Source organism: Lipophrys pholis (assembly GCF_963383615.2).
Source record: "Lipophrys pholis genome assembly, chromosome: 22".
NCBI classification, from domain to species: Eukaryota; Metazoa; Chordata; class Actinopteri; order Blenniiformes; family Blenniidae; genus Lipophrys; species Lipophrys pholis.
Window position 1 is genome coordinate 322,612 of NC_137644.1, and position 19,889 is coordinate 342,500.

Below are 19,889 nucleotides of genomic sequence, written 5' to 3' on the forward strand. Positions count from 1 at the left end.
GGAGGGGGGGAGGAGGAGCAGGAGGAGGAGGAAGAGGAGGAGCGGGGAGGGGGGGAGGAAGAGGAGGAGCAGGGAGTTGGAGGGGGGAGAAGGAGCAGGGGGGGGGGGGGGGGGGGGAGCAGGAGGCTATTTCAAACTTCCCATTCAGTGGGAATCATGCCAGCAGCTTTGCTTCTCCTCAGATCAGATGGGACGTTGCAGAACATTAAATTCCACAGCCTGAGTCACTGCTGAAGCTTTAGCAGGTTGGTTAACTGAAGCTGTAAACTGGAACTCGTGCGGTCGCTCCACCTTCACAGGAACAACGATACTTGCTTTGGATGTAACTGGCAAACAGAAAGTAATGGGGCTCTAAAAATCTGTGATCTAACCCGGTCCAGTGCAGCAGCATCCTGAAGCCTCAATGATCCAAATATGGTGGAATCAATCCTTATTTGATAGTATCAGATAGTATTTCACGTTGAATGTTTCCAGTGTTTTACTCTATAAAAGACAGAACAATTCACTGTGGGCTTAACGTTCATTTGTGTGGAGGTGGAGGAACAATTAATCCTCAAATCTCCTCAATACCAGATTAAAAATGACCTTTTTGTCTCATCTTGAAATGAACAGTTAGTAATACATTACTGTACTGCACTTACCAGTTTTGGGAAAGACGGTTTTGTGCGTTTCCTTGAGTAATAACAGTAGTTGTAAATGTAAAGATACATGGATACATACATAATTAATAAAAGAAAATGTATTCAGGAAATATGACTGTTTTTGTAGTTTTATCTTTAGTTAATTCAAACATTCATTAATTTATTTCATGAAATATTTATTCAAATAAAGAATGATTTATTTACACATACTGTATATTCATTGTTTGATACCCTACAAATTTCCCAGTACGTCTTCCAACTCTTGAAAACAATATATGAAGAAATGTCAACATCCAGAAAGAGGTAAATGTGGAAATAAATTGATAAAGGTGTAAATACAAAGAAAATGTAGAAGCGCTTATTTAATCCAGCTTATTTAATTCCACATTGATAGATTCCTGCATATTTTGTTTTCATAAATAAATACATAAATAAATAAATCCAATTTCAAATCAGTTCAACTTTATTTATTTAACAGTCATTTCAGGGTACTTTTACAGAGACATTACACTTCTGTAGTTATGTATATATTGTGGAAGCGAATAAACAAATACATCAATAAAATATTAAAATACAATAAAAATTCTTTATTAATCCCAGAGGGACATTATTTTATTACTACAACTACAACAACTACTACTGCTAATAATAATAATAATAATGATGATAATAATAATAATAATAATAATAATAATAATAATAATGTCTTTAAATGAATATTTTTTTGTATAATTCGATGTTTTTTGGTGTTTTATTCATTATTTGTCTCCATATCAATGATCCGAACGTTATCCTGTTATAAATTAGTCAAAGGCGGTGCACTCGATATGAGCGCCGGCCCCTCCCTCCGTAGCGGGGGGCGGGGCCACGCTGGCAGCGGATCCGCGGCTCGCTGGGTTCTTTGGAGCGGATTACCGCGGCGGGCTGGCTGGGTGAGTAACCGAAGCGTCGCCGCCGTCGGTTGTCCGGTGTGTGTCGGTTCTGAGCGGGACCGGGATGGAGAGCGGAGCGGAGCGGACCGACGTGTACATCGGGACGGGAGATCCAGTGTGACCGCCGGGACTGAGCTCGGTGCTGCCGCGGGGAAAGTTTATCTGGACTCGGTTCCATCAGCGGTCGGAAGATGGTAAATATTGGTGTTTTTACCACTTGTTCGATCAATCCGCTCATAAAGCCGTAACTCCTCCCGACATTCACCTCCTCACACCGCGAGCTCTCCGGTCCTTCACCTGTCAAACGGACATTTGTTCATGAAGAGTCTCTTCCCGCCGAGCCTGTCCTCCTCAGAGGAGTTTGTTTTCTGCAGCTGTCAGAGCGACGAGTCCCGACACGCTTTGTTTCCCTCGAGCCAGGCAGCATTGGGAACATGGATCTGTACACGCACACACACACGCACACACACACACACACACACACGCACGCACACACACACACACACACACACACACACACACACACACACACACACACACACACACACACACACACACACACACACACACACACACACACACACACCAGTATGTATTGTTCTTTATCTCAGCTCTCACATTTCCACCGTTCTAACAATAACACATGTGATCATCAGCTGGTTTTAGAAGAACTGGGTTCCTGATCAGCAGCTCATCTTTTCATTGGACCACACATGAAGAGATCTTCTCCACACACAGCAGACATTACTAATGTAGGCCCAAACCATTATATGTTCAGAGTTATCTTAACGTTCTACAACCCTGATATCAAGTTCTGGCCAGAGTAATTTAAACATTTTCAAATTAAAGGCTCCAGTAATCCAAACAGTGTGGAACCCTGTCAGAATAATTCTGACTCAAGTTATCAAACCAGGATGTGATCAGAAACCTCTGATCTCGGCAATCCAAACATTTCAGAATTCCATCATAATCTGCCAACTAAAGTAATCGGAGTATTCTTTGGCCTTGTTTACAAGCCAGCATGGTTTTCACCTTTACATGGCAACGTTCTGAAAACCATGTCAGTTTCTACGGAAATGGCAGAAATGCTGAAAAAGATGTAGTTTTCATGTGGTGCCACTAGTCGGAGCTGTTGTTTGTTTTTGTAACGAATCAACACACGTGCAGCAGAGTCCAATACACTCTCAACAGTAACTAGAGCTACACTCGGTAGAGCGCAGCCCTTTACCAACGCCACATTTCTTTGTAGAACCCAGTTAGCATCGATAGCATGTTAGCTCATATCAATGCTAACTAGCCTGTCAGGTAGCTACATCACTGTGAAACACTGAGCAGGGAGCGTCTCCATGGCAACAGATGCTGATCTCCTCTGATCTCCTCCATGAGGAGCCTCTCATCCACTTTGTATGGGACATTTGTTCACAGTTATTTTAGATTTATTCAGAAACAGGAAGTCGTTAAAGTCTTAAATCTTATGGATTGTTTCTTTGATGATGACAAATCATCCCTGAAGATTTCATGTAATTCGGGTTAATTGGTTTTTGCGAAAAGTTGGTAAAATACATACTTACAAACCAATAAATAAATAAATACACGCAGCCAAAACATAAGATTCATAACGTTCACTGGTGAAGGTAACAATGGGAGTACTCTGAGGTTCTAGTACACAGACCACCGTTGTATTGATATTACAGTGACTGTCAAAATAAAAGTACCAAGTCCCAGGAGAAACTGGACTGGGAGTCATGACACCAGGGAGGAGACTTTGTTCTGATTGGTCGGCTACTGAGCATGTGCAGCAGAATGATAGCGGCGGCCATGATGTGTCCACGCAGTAGCAGCGTCCCACCGTCCCACCGTCTGCTGTGAAACATCTTTGTTCTCACACAAGTATTCTACATGTTCTAGTACTCTGATGTTCTTGACCAAGACCTCCAATGTTCTGAATCCGTACAGCGAGCCCTGTGGAACTCCGACCATTACGTTTGACTAAGAAAATGCAAGCAGAGATGAGCCACAACATTATGACCAGTCCGAGCCGGTGTGTGAGTCTTCCGTTCAACAAGGAACAAACCGATTCCCAGAGAATTCTGATGCCTTCCAACCAGAACCCTCAGCTCCCCGACCAGGAGCTCCACGGTGGCATCAGACCTCACAGTCCAGATTTCACTCCTCCTTGTACTAAAGCTGCCCTCAGTCCGACCTTTTTCATTTTAACATCAGCTGTAAGGCTGAAGTGCCTGTCTGCTGCCTGCTGCGTCCCACCTGCCCACAGGTCACATGACCAGAAGAGGTGATTAGTTGTATGTGGGCCCACTGGTGAAGCCAGTGGCCCAGCTGGTTTTTCCCGTCTGTCTCCAGGCGCCATGTTGATTACAGCTGGAGATTTGTCATCATTTACAATAAACCCCTGCGGATAGAAACCCAAGAAATCTTCTTTCTTCCGGGTTTTCATATCCAAGCAGGTCTGGAGGAGGGTGGGGAGCCTCTCGGATGCTGCAGTGACATGTTATTACATGAAAACTTCTTTTTCTTTTCTTTACAATGGCTGTGACCCGGGGGACATGAGGTGCCCTGGCTTTAGTGCCGGTGATGACTGACGTGATTTAAAAAGGACCCGGGCTATAAAGGGTGGAAGGCCTGGATATGCTGCAAGAATCATTTAGAACAGGGGGGTCCAAACTGGGTCCTGGAGGGCCGGCGTCCTGCAGGGTTTAGCTCCTCCCAGTTCCAACACACCTGATTGCGATGAAGGGCTCCTTATTTGGGCTTTTTCACAACCTTGGTGATGACATCATCATTAGATTCAGGTAAGCTGAAGCAGGGAGGAGCTAAAACCTGCAGGACAGGGGTCCTCCAGGACCAGAGCTGGACACCCCTGCTCTGAAAGCTCCGAGAGCTGGAGTTTGAAAACGCTGACGTCTGGCTGCAGAGCGCCGCCCTGCTGGACTAAGGCTTTGCTAACATCCACGTTGCTGCGTTGCTTTGCTAACATCCACGTTGCTGTGTTGCTTTGCTAACATCCACATTGCTGTGTTGCTTTGCTAACATCCCTAAAAACCAGGAGCCCGTTCAGGCAAGGCAGGCAGAAGACACACGCAGGACGCGCAAGTCGTCACGTGACCAGATCACGTGAACGGTCAAATCGCAGCCCATACGATTAGAAAATCCCGTTTTATCATATCGAGATATTATCGCAAATGCAATTAATCGTTCTAAATCACACTCTCTTTTCTGATTTCATGCATTTGTCATTTCATGTTGTTCCATTGCATTTCTAGTTAATAATGTAATGTGTTTGGGGTTCTTTCTCTCCACATACATGACTGGCCTGATTGATTATTCATTTGTTGATCTTTGCCAAATAATTGTCAGAAAAAAACACATTATTTTGGTACTTTTCAAATCAAGTTTCTAGATTTTCTTCCACCTGTAGAACGGTGTCAAATGTCAGATGACTCATCCTGCACTTGTTTACTGATTCTGATAGAAATACTTACACAGCTTTGTCTTATTTGCACCAATAACAACTCCGGCCTTGGATAACCCAAATGTATATCTAACATGATTGGCTTCAATTAAATCTGTAACAAACCTCGACTTTAATGCAATTTCATGGAAAATGCAGAAATCAATTAGTCCTCCAGCTTGGGGATTATTACAGCGTCGGAACAACGTCTCTTATCATTCCTACTGGACCAAATACTTGTCAAAACAATCTTGTTTAAACATTTTTCACCTTAAATTCCCTCCTTTTCATGCAGACTTTCACTGTAGAAATGCATGGAGCAGCTTTTTCTGTGTCTCTTCTGCACCAATGGCAGCACTGACTTTACATAAAGGCTTAAACTATCGGGGTGGGGGGGGGGGGGGGGGGGGTTAGTGCTCCTCCAACTCAATTAGCAAAGTATATAATTAGATGGAAATCAAACAGCACTCCATCCATTGAATGGGTGTTTCAGCACAGGAGCCACTTTACTGTAGTGATGCGTGGTGTTCTGCCCCCCAGGGCGTAAAGCAGCTGTGAACACGGAACCTTTTACCATTTCAGCAACAATTACAGACTAAATCAGCTTGATGTGAAATCACACATGGTACTTTGTAAGAAAAACCAACGTAGTGACAACTTGTGTAGTCGTCACTCAGAATGCGCAGAAATTTGAATAAAACAAGGAAATGCTTATTGCCAATATGTTCTAGCAGGGAAGAACCAATTCATCATATTAAAGCTCTAAAGTCTTTTTAAAACACTGGCTTCTGTTGGCAGAAGTGTGGAATCCTCTGATCCAAGACAAACAATGGACTCTAGTTTAGGAAGCACTGAAGCTTTTCCTGTCCAGTTGAATTTAATTTGGAATCGTTCAGGAAGTCCTTGTGACGAGCGTTTTGCTTTTCAAAGCCTTTTTCCCAGCTGACTCCCACGTACATGAGTGTGAGCTCTGCAGTCTGCCAGGCGCCGCGTCACCGCCATGAGGTACAAACCGTGACTCGCAGAGACATTCTTCACCTTGGGTCATGTCGGGTCATGTCGTGTCACCTTCTGTCACCTCATGTCACCTCGGGTCATGTCGTGTCACCTCGGGTCACCTCATGTCACCTCGGGTCATGTTGGGTCACCTCATGTCACCTTGGGTCATGTCGTGCCACCTCGGGTCACCTCATGTTACCTCGGGTCACCTCATGTCACCTCGGATCATGTCGGGTCACCTCATGTCACCTCGGGTCACCTCATGTCACATGACCCGTCATGTCGTGTCACTTCGGGTCACCTCATGTCACCTCGGGTCATGTCGGGTCACCTCGGGTCACCTCATGTCACCTCGGATCATGTTGGGTCACCTTGTGTCACCTCGGGTCATGTCACTTCAGGTCATGTCGCATCACCTCGGGTCATGTCGTGTCACATCGGGTCACTTCGGGTCACCTCGGGTCATGTCGTCTCACCTCGGGTCATGTCGTGTCACCTCAGGTCATGTCGTTTCACGTCGGGTCATGTCGTGTCACTTTGAGTCATGTTGGGTCACCACGGGTCATGTCGTGTCACCTCATGTCAACTTGTGTCACCTTGGGTCACCACGGGTCATGTCGTGTCACCTCGGGTCATGTCGGGTCACCTCATGTCACCTCGGGTCATGTCGGGTCACCTCGTGTCACCTTGGGTCATGTCGGGTCACCTCGGGTCACCTCGCTCCTCAGTCACTCAGGTCCGGGCTGCAGCCATTAGCCCTTCATACGCTGAGACAGAACTTGTGGTTGACTGATGGTGTTCCCTCACATCACACCTGAGAGCAGCTCGGCACACAGTCCAGTAGTACCACAGGGCTGTAGTGCCTTGCTCAGGGCCACATCTACACAGTCTCAGCAGTCATGTAGTCTTGAAGAAACACTGAATTCTCAGCTGGTTTAAAGTGGCACAGATCATTTAATTGTTTTCACCCAGACAGCCTGGTTAGGAGAGGAATCTGTCAGCCAACTCTGGAGACATTTAATCTGGACCTATTTTCAATCGGTGATGTCTCCAGAAGTGAGTCCATTGTCTCTTTGTTCTTATGCGTCATAGCTCAAGAAGAAACCATTTATCTTGTCCTGCTCCTTTACGCAGCCTCAGTTTGTCTGTGAGACAAAATGATTCTGCTTCTATCTGGACCGAAGGTCCAGCATGTAGGATTTCCATGAATCATAAATCTATTTGTTTGAAATGAGACGAGACGGTCAGTCAGCTGGTCCGTTCAGGTCACAGCACGATGCCTCGAGTCACTAAGAACCAGTTAGACTGTGGCTGAAGATCTTTACTGCTTCATGTAGTTGGAAGTGATTTAGCAGGTTTATTCCATCGACCTGCACAGTGGTGTCGCCTCACAACCACGAGGTATCTGGTCTGAGTCCAGGACGGGCATTCTGTGTGGAGTTTGCATGTTGTCCTCGTGTGTCTCTGGTTTCCTCTGGGTGAGGGTGAACTGGAGGCCCAGTGGCCACGGTGCTCAGAGCCACTGAATACACGTCTTTTTGAAAATGCTCCGTCTCCGTGTAGACGGCGAAAGCCCTGGTCCTGGTCCTGGTCCTGGTCCTGGTCTTAGCCCTGGTCCTAGCCCTGGTTTTAGTCTTGGTCCTGGTCCTGGTCCTGGTCTGAGTCCTAGTCCTGGTCCTGGTCCTGGTCCTGGTCATGGTCATGGTCGTAGTCCTGGTCCTGGTTCTGGTCCTGGTTCTGGTCCTGGTCACCGCGGCTGTAGTAACCAGTAGTTTTGCACATGCTCAGTAGAGCCAATCAGAACAAAGTTTCCTCCGTGGTGTGAAGATTCCCGTTCCAGAGTCTCCTGGACGTCCCTGCTCTGCTCAGATGTTTTCTGTCTAACAATTTAAAAGGAAGATTATCATGCTGGGAAATCCGACTGCTGCACATAGAATGAAATCACTAAAGGGATGTACGTGGTGGACACACACCTGGTGGTATGGGTAAAGGACTACCTGACAGGCAGACCCCAGTATGTTGGACTGGAGGACTGCAGGTCCAACACTGTGGTCAGCAGCACCGGAGCGCCACAGGGGACTGAGCTTTCTCCGGTGCCTGTCACCATCAAGGGGGGCATTGTGGACATTAAGACGTTAAGACTGGGAGGACAGTTGGATGACAAACTGGACTGGACTGCAAGGGTTAGAGTTAGGGCTAGTGTTAGGGCTAGGGTTAGGGCTAGGGTTAGGGCTAGGGTTAGGGCTAGGGCTAGGGTTAAGCCTAGGGTTAGGGCTAGGGTTAGGGTTAGGGCTAGGGTTAAGCCTAGGGTTAGGGCTAGGGTTAGGTCTAGGGTTAGGGTTAGGGCTAGGGCTAGGGTTAAGCCTAGGGTTAGGGCTAGGGTTAGGGTTAGGGCTAGTGTTAGGGTTAAGCCTAGGGTTAGGGCTAGGGTTAGGGCTAGGGTTAGGGTTAGGATTAGGCATCAAACCCAGCATCAAGAAGAAGGACGCCACACGTCTGGACAAAATAGGGATGAAGGCAGGATCTGTGGTGGAACAGAACTGGACACTCTGACATCTGTGTCTGAACAACTGGCGCTGGACAGGCTCCTCTCAATCATGGACAACCCACTGCATCCACTGTCCAGCACCGTCTCCAGGACAACCCACTGCATCCACTGTCCAGCACCGTCTCCAGGCAAAGCAGCAGCTTCAGGGACAGGTTGCTGTCCCTGAAGCTGCTCCACTGACAGACTGAGGAAGTCTTTCCTCCCTTTCATCTATCTATCTATCTGTCTGTCTGTCTGTCTGTCTGTCTGTCTGTCTGTCTGTCTGTCTGTCTGTCTGTCTGTCTGTCTGTCTGTCTGTCTGTCTGTCTGTCTGTCTGTCTGTCTGTCTGTCTGTCTGTCTGTCTCTCTCTCTCTCTATCTAGATAGCAGCTGAACGGAATACGTATATCAGATAAATTCAGGTAGGTTTTTTAAATCATTACACGATGTGAAGATTATTCTTTTAGGACGCACGCAATCAATATTAATCTGTGGAGCCTAAAGAAAGTAATCCCAGGTTGGATCAATAAGACTCCACCAATAGAAATCCTGCAGTGATTTCTTTTCAGGCTTTTCTCAGACCTGCGTCATGCAGCCGTCCTGCATCAGTCCCTTTCCTCCCGCAGTATCAGGACCTTTAGAGACAAGTGGTCCAACAATATCTGGAGTGCTTTGTTTGTGGAAGAAACATGATTCAGCCTCAGTCTGGTGAACGCTACAAATGTGAGGTCAATGGCTGCATTGCATTCTGGGAAATGGGGAGTGAAGTTCATTTTCCTTCCATACATTCACAGACATGGCCTGGTTCCTCTGTTTCAGCTCTGCTTCTCTTTATGTAAAGAAAGCAAAGAGATATGAAAACACACGCACGCACACACACACGCACACACACACACACACACACACACACACACACACACACACACACACACACACACTTCAGTGAAGCACAAACTACTGCTCTGAAAATATCTCAAAAGACGGCGACCTTCTTGAAAGAGAGCGTGAGACGTGGAGCAGCAGGTCAGAAGTGTCTCTCCAGAGACCGATGAACCATGGACACATTGACATGAGGCGTCATTTCAAAGAAACTGAATGAAATGCAGAAATGTCGCCTCCGTCTCTGAAGGGATGGAAGCAAATGTTGAGATCAGAGGTTGAAGATGGGATCTGCAATCTAGGGGTCTTGGTAATCTCTCCCCTCTTCTCTATAATCTGATGTTCTATTCCTCTCTCTCCCTGTCCTATCCCATGTACTTCTCCCCCCAACCGGTCAAGGCGGATGCCCCCCCCCCCCTCCAGAGTCTAGGCTCCGCCCCCTTTCTTCCTGAAGAGGGACTTCTTATGAACTGTTCTTCCTGAGAGGGAGTTCTTCCTGGTTTCCACTGTTGCTTGTTACACCTGCTGCTTTGGAAGGTTTAGTTGGGTTCTGTTGTTCTCTATCATTGTAAGAGGTTCTGGAAGGTTTAGTTGGGTTCTGTTGTTCTCTATCATTGTAAGAGGTTCTGGAAGGTTTAGTTGGGTTCTGTTGTTCTCTATCATTGTAAGAGGTTCTGGAAGGTTTAGTTGGGTTCTGTTGTTCTCTATCATTGTAAGAGGCTCTGGAAGGTTTAGTTGGGTTCTGTTGTTCTCTATCATTGTAAGAGGTTCTGGAAGGTTTAGTTGGGTTCTGTTGTTCTCTATCATTGTAAGAGGTTCTGGAAGGTTTAGTTGGGTTCTGTTGTTCTCTATCATTGTAAGAGGTTCTGGAAGGTTTAGTAGGGTTCTGTTGTTCTCTATCATTGTAAGAGGTTCTGGAAGGTTTAGTTGGGTTCTGTTGTTCTCTATCATTGTAAGAGGTTCTGGAAGGTTTAGTAGGGTTCTGTTGTTCTCTATCATTGTAAGAGGTTCTGGAAGGTTTAGTTGGGTTCTGTTGTTCTCTATCATTGTAAGAGGTTCTGGAAGGTTTAGTAGGGTTCTGTTGTTCTCTATCATTGTAAGAGGTTCTGGAAGGTTTAGTAGGGTTCTGTTGTTCTCTATCATTGTAAGAGGCTCTGAGATGTTTGTTGATGTGATTTAGAGCTTTACAAATAAAACTGAATTGAATGTTAGACGAGGATACTTTATAATCTAGTGTTGGAGCTGGAAGGTGCTCTATAATCTGATGTTAGAGGAGGAAGATGCTCTATATTCTGGCTGTTAGAGTAGGGAGATGCTCTATAATCTAGGTGTTGGAGGTGGAAGATGCTTTATAATCTGGGTTTTGGAGGTGGACAGTGTTCTATTATCTGGATGATGGAGTAGGAAGATGCTCTATAATCTGGATGTTAGAGGAGGAAGATGCTCTATAATCTGGGTGTTGGAGGTGGAAGATGCTGTATAATCTGGGTTAGGGTTAATGATTAGATTAAACATCCCAGTCAAGCCAAACTGTGTGAAAAGGTGTCATCAGAATTAAAACACTGGAGCGTTTTCGCTCTACTCTGGACTCCTGTGACTGATCCAGGTATTCCTCCAAACATCTCCTGGAAGCTCTGAAGCTCCCAGACGAGCTGCTGCTCTGTCGGACAGTTTCAGACGTGGTTCAGCCGTCTGTTTGTTTAAAACGATGAGGATAGAACTGCTGGTGTCAGTGAGGGAAGCTGTGAGAGGCAGGGAAGCCAAATGGCTTTATTTTAGTGGACAGCTCCTAAAGGTCACCTCGCTTCTGTGTGTGTGTGTGTGTGTGTGTGAGTGAGAGTGAGAGTGAGAGTGAGAGTGAGAGTGAGAGTGAGAGTGAGAGTGAGAGTGAGAGTGAGAGTGAGAGTGGGTCTCCCTCGGATCCCAACAATCTGCTCCTCTAGTCGCAGGTCATCTCAGAGATATTGGCCACAGTCTGGTCACTTCTTAGAGCCAGGTCATTGAGCAGAGGACTGTTGGCATCTGGCCTGAAAACCAATCAGTCGCTTTCACATGACGTCCGTCACAAATCTGTCCCATTCCTCATTTGTAGTTTATGAGGTTGAGGAGAATGTTCATATTAAGTTTCTCAAACTTTGCGGTAAGAACTTAGAAACCCATAAAGAAAATCCCAAAATGACAGGAATACTAGTATTTAGCATTAAATACTAGAGTAAGTCTACAGCGACTTTCTCTTGGACTCTTTAATATGAATTAAAATTCAATTTGTCTAGAAAAGTATCTGTCACAGTATGAAATATAATTATTGTGTTCATTAAAAGACCTATAATCAACATTTCTGAGTGAAAATACAAAACCTCAGACGTTTTTAAAAACATTCAGCCTGGTTTGTTTCCCACCTCAGAGAAAAGCTGCTTGAAGGTTTGTGTGGATGAATCAGAGCGGCTTCACGTCGCCGCCATTGTGCAGAGTTGTGCTGCAGCAGAGACACAAAACAAAGTGTCCGGCAGAGACACAAATCACAGTGATGAGCCGTCTGCAGCCTTTGTCCGCCCGTTCCACCCAGAGGAAAATGGGGGCAGTGAATCTTGTTGAATGGCCCCTCGCCCTCCGCTCGCTTCATTGGGGATAATGGCGACGGGGTGCGAGCCCCGGCTCCACTCGATCGCGTCTGTTGTCATGGCAACTGGTGGAATTCTTTACACTCCTTTTGCCCGCTGTACCAGGGACCAAACGATGGGTAGAGTTATTATGACGAGGGGAAAGGAAACGAATGAAATGTGAATTATTGAGATGAGATGTTTAACATATAGAATCCCCCCCCCCCCCCCCCCCCCCCACCGTTGGTGGGATTAGAGATTGAGTGCACTAAGCTGACAGTGAATGGACACCGCAGTGATGCGGGTGTGTGAGTAACACGGCACAGATTAACGGACACACAAATACTGCACTCATCAAACAGATCCCAGGACACACACACACACACACACACACACACACACACACACACACACACACACACACACACACACACACACACACACACACACACACACACACACACACACACACACACACACACACTTCAGTGATGTCACACGAAGCTAATTTGCTGTGGGTTTTTACACCTGCTGAGCTGGTGTGTGTGTCTCTCAGTATGAAATCAGGGCACTCTCCCACCTCACAACACAAAACTGAAGTACGCGTGACGTACAAATCGTCATCCGCCATTTGCGCAGCGTCCGCTGTGGCCTCTCTGCTGGCGACCGCTCAGCCCAAATTTTGTGGGTTCTTGTGTGAGGAGATCCTCCATCTCCCCGTCTGAACAATCACAATTTAAAGCAAATAAAGATCCAGAGGCTCAGAACTCCTAAAGTGAAACATAAACTACTTTAGGAAAGGTGGAGACTGCTGGGCAGCAGAAGTGGAGATAGTTTGGGGATCATTACGTTACGTTAAGGATCGTTATGTTACGTTACATGACGTTAAGGATCGTTACGTTACGTTAAGGATCGTTACGTTACGTTACGTTACGTTACGTTATGGAACGTTAAGGATCGTTACGTTACGTTAAGGATCGTTACGTTACGTTAAGGATCGTTACGTTAAGGATCGTTACGTTACGTTACGTTATGGAACGTTAAGGATCGTTACGTTAAGGATCCTTACGTTACGTTACGTTATGGAACGTTAAGGATCGTTACTTTACGTTAAGGTTCATTACGTTATGGAACGTTAAGGATCGTTATGTTACGTTATGTTCAGGATTGTTATGTTATGGAACGTTAAGGATCGTTGCGTTATGTGATGGAACGTTAAGGATCGTTATGTCATGGACCGTTAAGGATCGTTATGTTATGGAATGTTAAGGATCGTTATGTTCCGTTCCTTTCCGTTCCATTCCGTTAAGGATCGTTACGTGATGGAACATTATGGATCGTTATGTTACGTTACGTTACGTTAAGGATCATTACGTTATGGAACGTTAAGGATCGTTATGTTATGGAATGTTAAGGATCGTTATGTTCCGTTCCTTTCCGTTCCGTTCCGTTAAGGATCGTTACGTGATGGAACATTATGGATCGTTATGTTACGTTATGGATCGTTATGTTATGGAACGTTAAGGATCGTTATGTTATGGAATGTTAAGGATCGTTATGTTCCGTTATGGATCGTTATGTTATGGAACGTTAAGGATCGTTATGTTATGGAATGTTAAGGATCGTTAAGGATCGTTATGTTCCGTTCCTTTCCGTTCCGTTCCGTTAAGGATCGTTACGTGATGGAACATTATGGATCGTTATGTTACGTTACGTTACGTTACGTTAAGGATCGTTACGTTATGGAACGTTAAGGATCGTTAGGTTAAGTTAAGTATTGTTATGTTATGGAACGTTAAGGATCGTTGCGTTATGTGATGGAACGTTAAGGATCGTTATGTCATGGACTGTTAAGGATCGTTATGTTCCGTTCCTTTCCGTTCCGTTCCGTTAAGGATCGTTACGTGATGGAACATTATGGATCGTTATGTTACGTTACGTTACGTTAAGGATCGTTACGTTATGGAACGTTAAGGATCGTTAGGTTAAGTTAAGTATTGTTAAGTTATGGAACGTTAAGGATCGTTACGTTATGGAACGTTGAGGATCGTAATGTTACGTTACCTTAAGGACCGTTACATTACATTACGTTAAGGGTCGTTACGTTACGTTATGGAACGTTCAGGATGGTTATGTTACGTTACGTTTCGATAAGGGTTGTTCTGTTCCGTTATTGAATGTTAAGAATCGTTATGTTACATTACGTTAAGGATGTTATGGAACGTTAAGGATCGTTGCAATACGTTATGGAACGTTAAGGATCGTTATGTTATGAAACGTTAAGGATCGTTATGTTATGAAACGTTATGTTATGGACTGTTAAGGATCGTTATGTTATGGAATGTTAAGGATCGTTATGTTCCGTTCCTTTCCGTTCCGTTCCGTTAAGGATCGTTACGTGATGGAACATTATGGATCGTTATGTTACGTTACGTTACGTTAAGGATCGTTACGTTATGGAACGTTAAGGATCGTTAGGTTAAGTTAAGTATTGTTAAGTTATGGAACGTTAAGGATCGTAATGTCACGTTACCTTAAGGACCGTTACATTACATTACGTTAAGGGTCGTTACGTTACGTTATGGAACGTTCAGGATGGTTATGTTACGTTACGTTTCGATAAGGGTTGTTCCGTTCCGTTATTGAATGTTAAGAATCGTTATGTTACATTACGTTAAGGATGTTATGGAACGTTAAGGATCGTTGCAATACGTTATGGAACGTTAAGGATCGTTATGTTATGAAACGTTATGTTATGGAACGTTAAGGATCGTTATGTTATGTTACATTACATTAAGGATCATTATGTTATGTTACATTACGTTAAGGATCGTTATGTTAAGGATCGTTATGTTATGAAACGTTAAGGATCGTTATGTTATGAAACGTTATGTTATGAAACGTTATGTTATGGAACGTTAAGGATCGTTATGTTATGTTACATTACATTAAGGATCGTTATGTTATGTTACATTACGTTAAGGATCGTTATGTTATGGAATGTTAAGGATCGTTATGTTACATTACGTTAAGGATCGTTATGTTATGTTACATTACATTAAGGATCGTTATGTTATGTTACATTACGTTAAGGATCGTTATGTTACATTACGTTAAGGATCGTTATCTTATTGAATGTTAAGGATCATTATGTTATGGAATGTTAAGGATCGTTATGTTACATTACGTTAAGGATCGTTATGTTATGGAATGTTAAGGATCGTTATGTTATGGAATGTTAAGGATCGTTATGTTACATTACGTTAAGGATCGTTATGTTATGGAATGTTAAGGATCGTTATGTTACATTACGTTAAGGATCGTTATGTTATGGAATGTTAAGGATCGTTATGTTACATTACGTTAAGGATCGTTATGTTATGGAACGTTAAGGATCGTTATGTTATGTTACATTACGTTAAGAATTGTTTCGTTATGGAACGTTAAGGATCGTTGCATTACGTTACGTTAAGAATCGTTACGTTATGGAATGTTAAGGATCGTTACGTTATGGAACGTTATGTTATGAAACGTTAAGGATCGTTATGTTATGAAACGTTATGTTATGAAACGTTATGTTATGAAACGTTAAGGATCGTTATGTTATGTTCCATTACATTAAGGATCGTTTCGTTATGGAACGTTAAGGATCGTTATGTTACATTACGTTAAGGATTGTTACGTTATGGAACGTTAAGGATCGTTATGTTATGTTACATTACGTTAAGGATCGTTATGTTATGGAATGTTAAGGATCGTTATGTTACATTACGTTAAGGATCGTTTCGTTATGGAACGTTAAGGATCGTTGCATTACGTTATGTTAAGAATCGTTACGTTATGGAATGTTAAGGATCGTTACGTTATGGAACGTTAAGGAACGTTAAGGATCGTTATGTTATGGAACGTTAAGGAACGTTAAGGATCGTTACATTACGTTACGTTAAGAATCGTTACGTTATGGAACGTTAAGGATCGTTACGTTATGGAACGTTAAGGAACGTTAAGGACCGTTATGTTATGGAATATTAAGGATTGTTATGTTATGTTACATTACGTTAAGGATCGTTATGTTATGTTACATTACGTTACATTACGTTAAGGATCGTTATGTTATGGAATGTTAAGGATCGGTATATTACATTACGTTAAGGATCGTTTCGTTATGGAACGTTAAGGATCGTTGCATTACGTTACGTTAAGAATCGTTACGTTATGGAATGTTAAGGATCGTTACGTTATGGAACGTTAAGGAACGTTAAGGATCGTTATGTTATGGAACGTTAAGGAACGTTAAGGACCGTTATGTTATGGAACGTTAATGATCGCTACATTACGTTACGTTAAGAATCGTTACGTTATGGAACGTTAAGGATCGTTAAGGATCGTTACATTATGCAACGTTAAGGATCGTTGTGTTACGTTATGGAACGTTAAGGATTGTTACATTATGCAACGTTAAGGATCGTTGTGTTACGTTATGGAACGTTAAGGATTGTTACATTATGCAACGTTAAGGATCGTTGCGTTACGTTATGGAACGTTAAGGATTGTTACATTATGCAACGTTAAGGATCATTGCGTTACGTTATGGAACGTTAAGGATCGTTACATTATGCAACGTTAAGGATCGTGGCATTATGTTATGGAACGTTATGGACCGTTATGTTATGGAACGTTAAGGATCGTTGCGTTACGTTATGGAACGTTAAGGATCGTTGCATTTCGGAACGTTAATGATCGTTACATTATGTTAGGTTAAGAATCGTTACGTTATGGAACGTTAAGGATCATTACATTATGCAACGTTAAGGATCGTTGCGTTATGGAACGTTAAGGATCATTACGTTATGGAACGTTAAAGATCGTTACGTTATGGAATGTTAAGGATCATTACGTTATGGAACGTTAAGGATCGTTACGTTATGCAACGCTAAGGATCGTTGCGTTATGGAATGTTAAGGATCATTACGTTATGGAACGTTAAAGATCATTACGTTATGGAATGTTAAGGATCATTACGTTATGGAACGTTAAGGATCGTTACGTTATGGAACGTTAAAGATCGTTACGTTATGGAACGTAAAAGATCGTTACGTTATGGAATGTTAAGGATCATTACGTTATGGAACGTAAAAGATCGTTACGTTATGGAACGTTAAGGATCATTACGTTATGGAACGTAAAGGACCGTTCCGTTATGGAACGTTCAGGAAGTGAGCCCAGAGATGAGTATGGATGTCATCATGTGAGCACCTGCAGCCTGCGGAGGGTCTGCAGACGCTCACAGCATGAAGGGGCTCCAGGCCAATGTAACTCCTAAACATTTCAAGTGAACGAATTCAACTAAAAGAAGCAGCAGAAGAAGAAACGGCAGCAAGAGAAGATTCAGAAAATAGTGTTCAAAAATATTATTTTGAAAGAGCAAGTAGAACAAATGTATAAATACCATTATTTATATAATTCTGAAGGGAATTCCTCATGCCTGCATACTGTGAGGGAGCGTTAATGAACAAATACACACTGAAGGCTGCAGAGACCGTGAAAGGCTTTTTCTAACATTCGTTCTATGTATTTAATTGTGAACCAATGATTTCACAGCTCCTCCTTTCAAAGTCATTTCAGGTTCTTCATAATAAAGTTCGGTTTGTCAACATTTGAACTCTTTTCAGGGTATTCATGCAAAGAAACCAACCTTCTGGGCCATTTATATCTCATAAAGTCTACTGAATATTTAATGTTATTAACAGGTCACAGATCTGCCGAATTAATAGGTTCATGCATGTGGAGCGCTTCACTGTCATGCATCTTCCCACCACTAGTCAGTGCTGCTGAGCCATGTGAGAGGAGTGTTCCAGTAAACTGCAGTTTTAAACGTCCTGTTGGAAAACCAGTGTGGTTTTTCAGTACTGAATCAAGAAAATTAAAACCAAGTGGTGTGAAGAAGTTTCATTAACAAAACAGAGAAACTGAAGTGTTGGTATATTCACCTGCACAGCTGCAGGCCTGCTTGACATCCTTTACCCTGAGACACTGTGTTCCATCTGCTCTGAGGAGACAACGCAGCTCATCGTGCAGCTAACGCTTCAGGAAGTAACTTTAATATAGTCTGAGTAACATCTGCTCAATGCTGACTTCCACTAAAGTGCTTATAGTTCAACAGCTTTGAGAATCCCATGCTGTCGTTGAAGACAGTGATGAAACACTTGACAGAGTTCTTAATACTCACATTATTTACAGGGACAATGTTGAAGACACTTAAGTAGAAATTGAGTGAAATGTGGAGTGTGTTTCCATTTCAGACTAATTCCCTTCACTCGTCCTGAGAGGAGGACGGACATTTAGAGTCAATGCTACAGATTAGATAATGACAGTTTGAGATCAGTTTCATGTGATAAGATTCAGATTGACGTTGGAAGAGGATTAAAATCACCCGGTCAGCAGGAACCCGGGTTCCGTCAGGCGTTCCGTCAGGCGTTCCGTCAGGGGTTCCGTCAGGCGTTCCGTCAGGGGTTCCGTCAGGGGTTCCGTCAGGGGTTCCGTCAGGCGTTCCGTCAGGGGTTCCGTCAGGGGTTCCGTCAGACTCAGTGTGGAAATGAAGTCATGGATATTTCAGTGAGGTTCCATTGAAGAGTTTCCCCACACACCTGTCAGTCACTGTTTGTGTGTGTGTGTGTGTGTGTGTGTGTGTGTGTGTGTGTGTGTGTGTGTGTGTGTGTGTGTGTGTGTGTGTGTGTGTGTGTGGACGCCTCCTCTGTGCTTCTTGCTCCAGTAGAGTTTGCTGATGACGGGGTTAATTGTTGACTCTACACTCGTTACATTTCCTAAGACTTTCTATTATTTTTCACATAAAGGGAGATTATTTCGGACAGTGGTGAGGTCAGCAGGCTGCGTGACGCTGAGTCAGTGTCCACCGTCCATGTCCACCGTCAGCACGGTGTCTGTGGTGTGTTGGCGTTGGAAACGGACCTGGAAGGATTTTTAAAAAAAACACACTGATTCCTTCAGACGTGTGTGTGCTGCTTCCTGAGGCAGCTCACGTTCAGGAAGCTGTGTGTCCACTGTCCACTGTCCAGTGTCCAGTGTCCAGGTCACCAACATGGAGGTTTCATTAAAGGCCACAGCATGAACTCGGGAGTACTCTCTTCTGCAGCTGTAATCCTATTCTGACTGTCCACCTGTGGAGTTCAAACCGTGACCTTTGGCTCAGGTGGTATTTTCTCTCTTCACTTCACATCATCATCATCATCACCCTTTAAAATCTCAACATCACATCTTCCTCATCCTCTTCTTCCTCCTGCACTGTATTTCACACAGACGTTTGAATAATAGCAAAGGATGCTGGGTAATCTTCTGCTCTGGAAAGCAGAGATTAAAATCTCAGATTACAAGAGGAGGAGAGAGAAGAGCAGGGATTACAACTTTGTTCTGTTTTTTTACATTTTGTCCAAAACAGTATGCAGATGTATGAAAAAAGAGGACAGACATACAGAGTGAGTGAAGAGTCTGTTATTTGTTGGTGCTGAGCTGCAGTGATTGATTTCTTCTTTTTGTTACTGGGGATTGGTACCCCCCCCCCCCCCCCCCCCCCCCCCCACTCTGTAGTGAGGTATTGATCTGCCGTGTTTCTTGTGGGTTGGTCCACATCACCTCTCAGCCCGGCTCCTTCCTCTTCCTCTGGCTTGAAAAGCTCTGTTCACACTGCAGGTCTTGATGCTCAATTCCTTTTTTTTTGCTGGAATCTGATTTTTTGCCCGATCATTGACATTACCTCTTCAACCTCTTCAACCTCTTCAACCTCTTCAACCTTTTCAACCTTTTCAACACGACCTCTATCAGACT

At 43.8% G+C, this 19,889-nt stretch overlaps 1 protein-coding gene across 2 annotated transcripts in view; it reads left to right on the plus strand.

The window, feature by feature from the left end:
- The window catches only part of tmcc3 (transmembrane and coiled-coil domain family 3), a 92,626-nt gene that overhangs the window by 28,481 nt on the left and 44,256 nt on the right, over window positions 1–19,889 (plus strand). The window contains exon 1 of one of the 2 annotated variants that reach the window (XM_080492080.1): window positions 1,526–1,767. The exons of the other annotated variant lie outside the window; for it this stretch is intronic. Within the exon in view, the coding sequence (XP_080348206.1) occupies window positions 1,765–1,767 (3 nt within the window). The 5' untranslated portion in view covers window positions 1,526–1,764. Of the gene's footprint in view, window positions 1–1,525; window positions 1,768–19,889 lie in introns of those variants that run through there. 2 annotated transcript variants of the gene reach the window in all.